This window comes from Homalodisca vitripennis, unplaced genomic scaffold (assembly GCF_021130785.1).
Source record: "Homalodisca vitripennis isolate AUS2020 unplaced genomic scaffold, UT_GWSS_2.1 ScUCBcl_1439;HRSCAF=5068, whole genome shotgun sequence".
Lineage (NCBI taxonomy): Eukaryota > Metazoa > Arthropoda > Insecta > Hemiptera > Cicadellidae > Homalodisca > Homalodisca vitripennis.
Window position 1 is genome coordinate 43,597 of NW_025777563.1, and position 10,931 is coordinate 54,527.

General features: G+C 38.6%; 1 protein-coding gene across 1 annotated transcript; it reads right to left on the minus strand.

Moving 5' to 3' along the window:
* Nucleotides 1-293: 293 nt before the first annotated feature.
* On the minus strand, nucleotides 294-1,108 carry LOC124371440. Its single transcript, XM_046829770.1, has 2 exons — nucleotides 947-1,108; nucleotides 294-761 (listed from the first exon to the last, which is right to left on the minus strand). The coding sequence occupies exons 1-2, from the start codon at nucleotides 1,098-1,100 to the stop codon at nucleotides 607-609; spliced, it is 309 nt and encodes a 102-aa protein (XP_046685726.1). The 5' UTR covers nucleotides 1,101-1,108; the 3' UTR covers nucleotides 294-606.
* Nucleotides 1,109-10,931: the final 9,823 nt, after the last annotated feature.

Consider the following 10,931-nt stretch of genomic DNA (forward strand, 5'->3'; position numbering starts at 1 on the left):
TGGCGGTCCAGGCAGGCAGCCCCCTGACAACTGTCTTCAGTTCCTGCTCCTCTTTTAGGCTAAAGGTGTGGAAGGACAGTTTGGAGTCCAGCAGTTCCCTCTGAGCGGTCCTGAAGCATAGCTCGTTGGAGCACAGGATATGGAGACGGGTGCCTACATATTTGGCTTCAAACTGGCAGCGGGCGTCTCTTAGTCGGTGAAATAGCGGCATCCATGTGGTTACGCCTTAATAACCTTGGACAACTAGGGGAAGAATCCTTTGTTTACGGCACTATCCTTTGTTTTTTATTGCTATTTGCTCTCTATTGCTTTTAAATCTTAACTTGCACTTATAATGCAATTTGTACCTGTTTCCTGATAAGTTAATTTGTATTTTACAAGTGTCAGGCAATTTAAAAAAATTAATAACAAAAATAATTACTAACTATTGGATTTTTTTAATTTTATTAATTTATCCCCATTTACTTACACATGCAGAAGGTTGAAATAATTTTTTTCAGTTACTAAGGAAATGTTTTTTATTACTTAAGACATTCTAAATTAAATTGATAATGTAAAAATAATGCATGTGAAGTGGAAACTAATACAAGAAACAAAAACTTAGATCTAGTTCCCTTCTGCTGCACAGTTGTGGCACCAATAGCTTGTTTTGGCAGTGTGCTCCTTGCATACGGATCTTTCACAAGCTGAGCATTTGTATGGAGTAAACCTGTTTTTCCTGACAGGGCAGTAGTGACACCTTGGTTTTCGTCCCTCGACAACTGAAAAAAAATACAAACAGATATATATACATATATATATATTTTTATATGTAGGATCGGATCAAAGAATTTATTGTGTTCACAATCAAGAAGTATTAGAGTTTTTTGTAAGACCAAGGTGTTTTTATCGGTAAAATATTAAATGTATACAGTTTTAGTTACTGGTAAAAAAGATCAATCCCTACCTGGTGGGGGGTTTGGCTCAGGAAGTTCTACACCGGCGACAGCCCTGATGCTGGTCCTCAACGGGAGTGAGAGGGTCTGAATAGAAGCTCTATGTAGAATATGCGGCTTTACTAGGTCCCTCGCAAGGCTCGTTATGAAAGTCCTCCTCTGCATGGTGTCTTTTGTATTTAGGTTGTAGATAATCTGACCATTTATAGTTGCCAGATTCAGGAGTCCACAAAAAATCGTCAAAGGCCACCTGTTACTAATACGTTTTACAGAGTAGTCCTTTTACTTTCTGTCTACAACATCGATCCCACCTTTGGTCATGTTATAAAAAGTAATGACCTCTGGTTTGTTAGCCTCAGAATCGGGATCAATAGAGTCATCATCATGAAATGTCGACAACATCAAAACATTTTTCCCTTTTTTCGGGACATAAGAGACTAATGTGGCTCTATTCGGGTCACAGCCAAAAGCAAACATGCTGCTGCCTACTGGTCTACCGTTGACATCTTTAAATGAATCTGGGATCTCTCGCTTATTTTTTTTTATAGTCCCTACTATAGTGGTTCTATGATGCATGAACAACTCATTGGCAAGGGGAACAGAGGTATAGTAATTATCCATCGTAATGTTCCTTCCTGTTCTGTCGATAGGTTCCATTAGTCTCAAAACCACGCTACTTGCTGAGTTGTCATACGCATAAGGGCCCGGGGGCTGTTTGCCCGGATAAATTTCCATGTTCAACACATAGAATGTTCGAGCGTCCGACATTGCATAAATTTTTATACCATACTTGTCTGGTTTATTGCTCAGGTATTGTCTGAACTTACATCTTCCCCGAAATGCCTCCAGCATCTCATCAATAGTAACGTACTCTCCTGGAGTGTAGTGTTCCTTACACAAACTGACAAAAGTTTCGAATACATCCCTAAATGCAGCCAAGTTGTCAATTTTTTTACGTTCCTCCCTGGTTCTATTGTCATCAAATCTGATTGCTCTTACAAGCTGATGGAATCTTTTTTGAGACATGACTGCTTTGAAAAAGTCAGGGGCAGTTCCATCATTGACCCACATTTCACTAGTGTTTAGGTGGTTTCCTTTTTTTACTCCTAACATATAAAGAACCCCAGAAAATGATAGCAATTCATCAACATTAGTATTAGGACAATCTTGTTTGTCACGAGCATAGTTTGAGGAGATATCATCCAACTCGTCATTGGTAAAGTTGACAATGTTCTGAATCATTTGATCTGGGAAGAAAAGTTTCCATGAATCAAAGATAGTTCTACTGTTCTTAGCAGCGCCTTTTACACCTGGCAATTTTTTAATAATATTCTGTTGAGAAGTTTTCGTTCTTCTAGCATCAGATTTATGAATGTACCATTTTGTGAAAGTATCCTTACCTACATACACTGGACCGGGATGTTGTCTCCTACTCTGCACTTGGATAGGTCCAGGCTCCCTTACTGGCTAAGCTACAGGTTCATGCACCGCTATGTCCATAGCAGACGTTGATGGAGCATCCAGATTTGTAAAGCTTACATTTGCATCCTCTAGATCCCCGTCACTTTCACCAGACTGTTCAGTGTTCGAATCGTGGAGTGAATGCTCTGAAGGAGCATCTTGTTCACTATCACTACCAAGATTAGGAAAAGTCTCTTCATCCTCTTCAATCCAACTAAGAATAAGATGATCTTGAATCTTAGACATCTTGAAGTTTTCCAATGCTAAACTGCATAACACCACACTAAGTGACACTTGAAATTAATTCTACGCTAAAATGTTTCACTTAGACACTCAAATAACAATAAAAGACTAAAAACTTTGTTCATAAGAAACGCGAACTAAGCATACAAAACGCTAACGCGATCAGTCCCGTGTATAGATGTCGCTTAACTAATGCGCCAACGTGAATGGTCCCGTGTCGAGATGGCAACTAACAGAGTATGCGGCGCGCGCTTCCACCCCTCCCCCCTCCACTGCCTACGCATGAATCATATCACAACCACAGTGAAAACACGTGTTATATAGCCTATGAGGCACTTGCTAAGATTCAGGAGGCTAAATTAGAAAATAAAAAAAATTTCTTCAGAGCTACTATTTTGTTAGATGGCATCTAACAAGGGGACCCCTCACGGGTTAAATAACTCCACAGGAAATAATCGCATGCGGGGAGATCTGGCGATCGTGGTAGCCAAGAAATGTCCCCATTCCTGCTGATAAGACGATTCGGGAACAAAGCTGACAGTTCATTCATAACCACTCTTGCCGTATGACTGGTAGCTCCATCTTGTTGGAAAAACGTTTGTTCATTCACTTGGAAGTTTTGAAGTGTAGGAACAAAAAAGTGTTGCAGCATATAAAGATAACGCTGTGAGTTAATTGTAATTGCATTCCCATTATCGTCCTCAAAGAAATATGGGCCAATTATTCCTCTTGACGATATCGCACACCACACAGTGACCTTAGCTGAGTGGAGAGACCTTTCATGCATGGACTGAGGATTTTCTGGTGCCCAATACCGGAAATTTTGTTTATTTACAAACCCGTTCAGATTAAAGTGGACTAAGTGGATTAAAGTGGATCACTTATCCAAAGATTATGGATGAGCTCTGGTTCATCCTCAATCAACTGTAACATTTGCTCACAAAAATGCAACCGAACACCATAATCTTGTACGTTTAGAGCTTGCACAATTTGTAATTTGTAGGGATGATAATTCAAATCTTTATGCAAAATTATTCTTACCGAAGTGAAGGAAATCCCTAATGCTGTGCTATGGCGTCGGGCAGATCGACGTGGACTTCTTTCCACTGCTGTGCGCACTGCATTCACATTCTCAGGTGTTCGCACTGTTTTCATTGATCCGCCTTTTTTTTTGGTTGTTGAACCTGACGATTCAAAATTCTGAAACCAGCCTTTAATAGCGTGGGCTGATGGCACAGGAGCACGAGGAGGCAGGCGGAAATGACAGCGAAAAGCACGTTGAGCACCGACGTAACTTTCACCGCCAGTGTAAAAGGCTTTAACAGCGAACGCACGCTCTTCGCCGGACCAACGCTGCATGGCGACTAAACTTCCCAGTAGGGAGGACAAGAATAGCGGTGACCTTCACTTCTCCCCCCTCCCATCACGCAGCCGGACTCGTCTACAAATCGCCCGTTTCACTGGCGCACCCTGTATATGTCCGCGGGGGTATTTGATGTTTCAATGTCCCGGTCACTGTCTGGCTGGAGTGTGACCACCCACAGCCTGGTTTCGCCTCTGCTGGTTTTAAGCTTGAAAACATCGCCCACGGCAAAGTTCCTCTCAAACAGAGCATCGGCGATGAGCTCCGGTGTAGTAAATGGCGGTAGGCCTGATATTGTCACTTTCAGGGGGCGAGTACCAGGTAGGGACCGCGTGAAAAAATTCACTTTATTATCTAAAGATATTTCTGAATGGAACGGAAATTGTCTATGGTTTTTGTTTTAACAATTATTTCACCTTTTGAACTACGGGCGTTTAGGTCACCATTCACAAGTTGGTGAATGGCAGCCGCGTGAGTGTACCAACTTGGGGTAAAATAAATATAAATAGGGGGAATGTGGGGCAATTGTACGGGGGGAATTTCCATGTCTGAAGCCGATGAGGCGTTAGACATGCTGCTCTCGGGCCTAGAAGCCGCGGGGGAATTGGAAATTGTTGGCCTCATGCGTTTAGGCGGCCGGAGCGGTGATGGTGAGGGGTGGGAGGGTGGCGGGGCGATTCCCGCCATAATTTTGCCGTTAACAATGGCCAAAGTTCTTAATTAAATTAATAAAGTCTAATATCTTAATAATATAAAATGTCACAAATAATATAGTCTAAACAGTCACATGTACTCATATAGCACAGTCACAGCTCACATAAACACTTAAAAGATTCACACATATTTGAAAAATAACGGTCACTCTATAGCACAAAGAAGAAACAAGATGGCTAAATTGCCAGGAAAACAACAAGCGTGGTTTCCCCTGGCAACTAACAAACAACACTACTGAAGGAATCAACTCCTGCGTATTTCAAAGAAATAAATTTAGTGGTTGCGAAGCAACGTCAATATAAAAAATACGACTTCATCAGTAAAGGGACAGTAAATGAGTCGTAATTTATGACTCATATCAGTTGTAGGTCTAATCAAAGGCAGTTAGTGACCCACCTGCCGAGCAAGACATCAGCCTTCAGAAGCTGGGCTGCAAACTACGCACGAGTGTGCTCTCATGCTACATGGAACAGCATTGTAGGCTCCAAGTAGTTCAAGACCTTGCCAATTATACGTCTTCCGAGGTTATATGTATATACCCAAGGTCAAGGGAAGATCCACAATTACCAAGCTCATTCCACAGAACAATATAATTACACCGTGCGGGCATACCAACACAGTTCAAAATATCTTTTTTTTTAATAAATGTTTATTTACTCGTTAACTAAAAATTCGAAATATTTCAATTACTTATTTATTTCATGAACATAACATTGATCAGTCTACTAACCTATAAGGGAGCCGGCTAGTCGCAATCATTTTGCAATGCGCTATAAAATAGTTTAGTGTGAATTCAAATGAAGTCCAAATATAATGAAACTTTGCAGGTATGCTTAACACAGGTCTTAGTTATTTTTAGAAATATTTTGGAAGAATAAACTTTTTTTAAGTTTTTATAAATTTATAAATAAAGTTATAGTTTATAAAAAAACATATTTCCGTTTCCCTAATATTTTCTGGAATTCTTCTGTAAAGTGAAATATGCAATTATATTCTTGTTCCTATACAAAGAACCACCAAAGAGTGCAGTTGGCGGCGACCAATAGAATGGACTGGCCTGCGCGACGTTGCCACACAACTGCCGCTGCCGCCCGGCACGGCTGGCGCATTGTGGCTGATAAACCGCTGCGCTGTCACAACTAACACTGACACTGAACATTTAAAACTTATCAATATAATTGAAAAACAATATTTAAAATGCGTTGACAGTTTGCTATATTATATTTAAATTACTTGTATAGTTTATTAATGTTATTACAAACGAACTATCGATTAAAACAAACAAATCGTCCCGTCAGTTAGTCAGAGTAAAGTACTTGCTTATTTCCATACAACTTTTCAGTGATTTTGAACGATTACTAAACACACACAAAATTAATATACATGTTGCTTATATTGGACACTGCATGACGTGTTCCTTGATTAAAAATAATTAAAACAATATAACAAGATAATCAATTTTAAAATTATCGAACAATTATATTTTTAAATTATGAAATAATCAAATTTTCCACTAAATAATTTTTAGGCCTAATATTTTAAAATGAAATACGTTAAAAAGCATGATTGACTTAATAATATTCTTACCTTTGCACTTGTATATTATTTATTCGCTCTCAGGCGGCAACATCGTAGCCAAAACCTCGGAGTCTTCTTCATTTTCACTTTCTGCCTCACTGCTACTCGTGTCAGAATTGTCTGCTAAGTTTATAATTATTTGATCTACAACACTTGTGCGGATACATTCCTTTTCAAAATCAGCTTGCTGCAAGGCTTCTGCGTGCTGAACTCTTGATTGCCAGTCTTCTTTAGTCACTTTGTCCAGAGCATCATGAACAAGTTTCTCAACGTCGGTTATTTTAAATGTCTTATTATTACGTGCTACCTCTCCCTTCACTTGAGCCCATACCATTTCAATGGGATTGTACTGGCAGTGATAAGGAGGGAGCCTGACAACTGTATGTCCCATTTCATTGGCTAATACGTCGAGTTCATAAGTTTTTTGTTGGGTTTTATATGGGAGAACCCTCATTATAAGTTCTGGTTTCGTTTCTTTCATACAGTATTGTATGTTTTTTCGAGACAGCCAATTTTGAATCTCTTCCTTTCTCCACGATGAATTTGGAATTTTCTCGGCGAGTACTGAGTGGTATGGAGCATTATCCATAACGATGATCGAGCCTTCTTCCAAAATGCATAGCAATTTTTTAAACCATTTTCTAAACGATTCAGCGTTCATTTCATCGTGATAGTCCGAACTGGATGATGTCTTAGACCGAAAAACCCACTTACATTCTTGCAAAAACCCATCTTTTGCCGAACCGACATGACAAATTATTAATCTTCTACCTTTGCCGAGAGGAACCTTTAGTCCACCAGACTCAGTCGTATCCTGCCATATGTATTTTCGAGTATGGTTTTCATTAACCCATGTTTCATCGAGGTAATATATGGGCCTACAATCACCAGATTCTCTAAGCTCTTGCATAGTTCTCAAAAATTTTAAACGAGCCGCTACAATATCATTTCGTTCCAATAAAAACTTTCTACCATCATTGGTTTTCTTATACCTGAAACCAACATACCTTAATAATCTATTTGTTGAAGTTACCGATCCGTTGTAATCAAGTTTTTGTTTGAGATCCTGCGTGATTCTTTTTGATGTGGGAAATTCCCCTCTGTCGTAGTACGAAAGGACAGTTCGTCTCAAAACATCTTTTTCAAAGTCGTCAAAGCCTGTTATTTTTGATTTTCGACTTCTTTGTTTCCCTGGCGTTGAAAACTTAATTTCTGATGATGAAGGTCCATCTTCTTCGGACAGCTTAGCTTCTTTACTTATTTTGTTAACGGTTCTTTCACTTACACCACAGGCCTCAGCACACAGTTTACCACTTTGCTTAAAGTTTAGAGTTTCTCGGAAATTTGTCAACGACAGTTTTTTGAAAAAGTTGTAAACGTTGTAAATAATACGTCGTTCTCCACTATGTAGGGTTTTTCCGCTACCACTCTTACTTCCGGATGGCTGTGCACTTGAACAAACATCATCACACTCCATTTTGTCCAAATAAGGAATCACAATAACAAGTATATTACAATTGACACTACACAGAAAATAATCTGTACACTTATAATAGCTACCAATAAACAACACTTAAAAACACGAAAACGTTCATCAACAGTAAAATTCAGCACAAAATAATATACGCGTACTGGAATTGAAGAGAATGCAGTATTTTCAACCGCCACTGATGAAGCGACAATAGGCACTGACTGACGGTCAGAGACAGGAAGGAGGAAGGGGCTGTTTCTTGGAAATAGTATGACTCATCTGTCTGGTATTACCACCACTGCTGGCTGGTGCGGCTTTTGTTTACAGGTATTTCACCCGTTTCCTCCACATTTTCACTCGTCTGAATCATCTATTATGTACTGTGTTCAAATTTCATTGGATGTTATAGAAAACCGTTACTTTAGAATTTTATAAGAAAGTGCATTCATATTATAAAAATACTTGTGCTGTATGATTTTTCAACTATGACCAGTTTAAATATTTAAATCACCCACTTGTAATAAAAAAAAATTTACATAACACAGATTCAAGACTATTAATAGCCAGGTAGGAAAAATGCTTTCAAATGGTTATAAATTTATGAGAACCGAAGTGCGTAACAAAACCGTTGCGGCAACAATTCCCATCGTTATGTACTGAATAATATTTATAGAAAAGAACATATATTTCAAATGTATTTGATAACTTTCTTACCAAATTGAAAATCCATTTAACATAACATGATTATACTATGCACACATGTAATGCCTTATTATATATCAATGATAATGGCATTATCTAACTGTTAAATACGGAAAATTAACGTTTTTGCAGTATTTTTATGTTTTCTTTTTAATTTATATTTCGGCTAAAGATTTTAATCCTATAGATCCTATAGACGAAAAATCCTATAGACGAAAAATCCTATAGACGAAAAATCCTATAGACTATAGATGTTCGTATATGAGTAATATAATACAATAATTTATTTCAATCCATTTAACTCAACATGGAAATAAGCTACAGAGATGTACTTTTTTTTAAAATGACCGTAAAATTACATTTTGTAATACGTAGTTAATTAATTCAAGACAGCTCTAACATTTCTTTCGAGCGTAACGGTTAAGTATTTTAAGAATGCTGGACTCGCGCGGCTTGTGGTTACAGCGGGGAACAAGTTTGGCAACGTCGCTCAGCTCTCGTTGGCCGCTCCAAGGTTACGGGCAAAATAGGCTCCTCCCTCAACTGCACTCTCTTGTGGTATTTCGTATAGATGCTTATTGTACAATATGAACTATTTTAATAAATTTCTTATAATAAATAAATTTTTAAAATTAAAATTTGAAAAAGTATCAATTTATTTTAAAATGCTGTTTATTATATAAACATTTTTTTACTCACCCTTATGATTGTAGTTCACATTGCAGCTATATTTGTCCTAGTAACTCGCAACAATTTTGTAGCTGTAGCACAAATAGCTTTTGAGTTATGAAGGAAACGGTAATGTAAATCACAGGTTTCGGAAAATCGCTGTCAAAGTTTTTTTAACACTAATATTTGCATTAAAATTGTTTAAAATTCACCAGCAGCATATCTAACTCCTTCTCTTTCCTTGTCTTTTTGTTCTTTTTCAATCCTTAGCTTCCTTCTTCCTCTTCTTACTTCCAGTGTTCCCAATTTTGCCTTTTTCTCCGAGTATCCGATTCAAATGTGGTATTAATTTTATAAAACCATTAAACTTGTTTTGTGTTAGTTCTAACGAAGAGGGTGTAGTTTTTTTATGTGTTACTAGATGGCAAGGTAAGTTCTTTCACAAATTGAAGATTAAACACTTACTATAAAGTAATGTTTTCGTCAAAATAATACACCTAGAATACTTATGTGTAGTGGTGTATGAGGTTAAAGATGTTTCATCGTCATATTGAAATTATGCGAGTAATTAAAAAATAATTACCTACATTTGGGTAAATATCAATTACCTCAGTTAAGCACAAATCAAACTTTTAATTTAAAAGTAATTCTATAAAATCCAAGAAATAATAAAACACAATGTACGAAAATAATATATTCTATTTACTGTTAATTTTACTACATTTTTCTTTAGTAGCAGACAATTTGACCTCTAAGTTTTTGTACTTATCTTAAGTAGCTTTCTTATTTCACTTAACGTAAAGTGCAGTAATACCGTTAGCGGGGGGAGGAGTGTGGAGCCAGGCGATTGTGATCTACTGTCGGCAGTAGGAGGAGCCTAGCAGCTATCGCAACCTTGTATCTCTCCATGACTGCCCCCTCCTCACGATTCGGCGTTGACAGAATGGGCTGTTTTCGACGTTGGCGGACGAGCTGATTCGGCCCTGGCGGACTGGCATGAATTCGGAGTTCGTGGACAGTTGAAGATTCTACTTTAAAGTTTCCTATAGCGGCGGTAAATTCTACTATTCTTCCATCAAAATCGAAGAGTTTCTACATCAGTCCGTGAGCTCCGAATTTATTTGACTAAAGGAATCTTTAATTTTCGGCTCTAAAAGACACATGAGTCCGCCAGAACTGAATAACGAGACAGTCCGTCAACTCCGAATCCTCCTAAATTCCGTTAGTGCCGAAAATTAGAATCGTCCGTGAACCTCGAATATTTAATGTCTTAGTCCGATAGCTCCGAATAATTTTCTCTCCAGTCCGTGAACGTTTTCGGTCTTAGCGGACGATTTCACTATTCGATCCTGGCGGATTCGGTGCTAACGGACTCCACCCAACAAAGGTCAGATGTTGTGACTACGCAATAGCACACGTCACCATAAAACAAAAAGATATTCAGTCATGTGAATAAAAGCTTGACTCGGCGAGTGTCTACTCCAATATCGTTTTTTGCGAGCGCCCACTCGAATATCGTTTTTTGCGAGCGCCCACTCGACCGTCAGGTGAATAAAACCAGCCGACTCGACTCACCCACGAGTGCCTACTCTCCAACGATGAGGCGGTATGTGACTCCGAGTAGACACTCTTGTTTTGAGGTGAATAAAAACCAAAGCCTACTCGCTACATCGAGTGCCTACTCTCAAACAAGTGAGTCTCCTCAGTAGCAGACTCGCCACCCACGAGTGCCTACTCTCAAACAAGTGAGTCTCCTCAGTAGCAGACTCGCCACCCACGAGTGCCTACTCTCAAA

Excerpts from the sequence above, each read along its gene's own strand:
- LOC124371440 (XM_046829770.1), bottom strand. The coding sequence starts at position 1,100 with ATGCAGAGGAGGACTTTCATAACGAGCCTTGCGAGGGACCTAGTAAAG. Across the intron at positions 762-946 it reads TGAGCCAAACCCCCCACCAG|TTGTCGAGGGACGAAAACCA; the intron begins GTAGGGATTGAT and ends ATTTTTTTTCAG.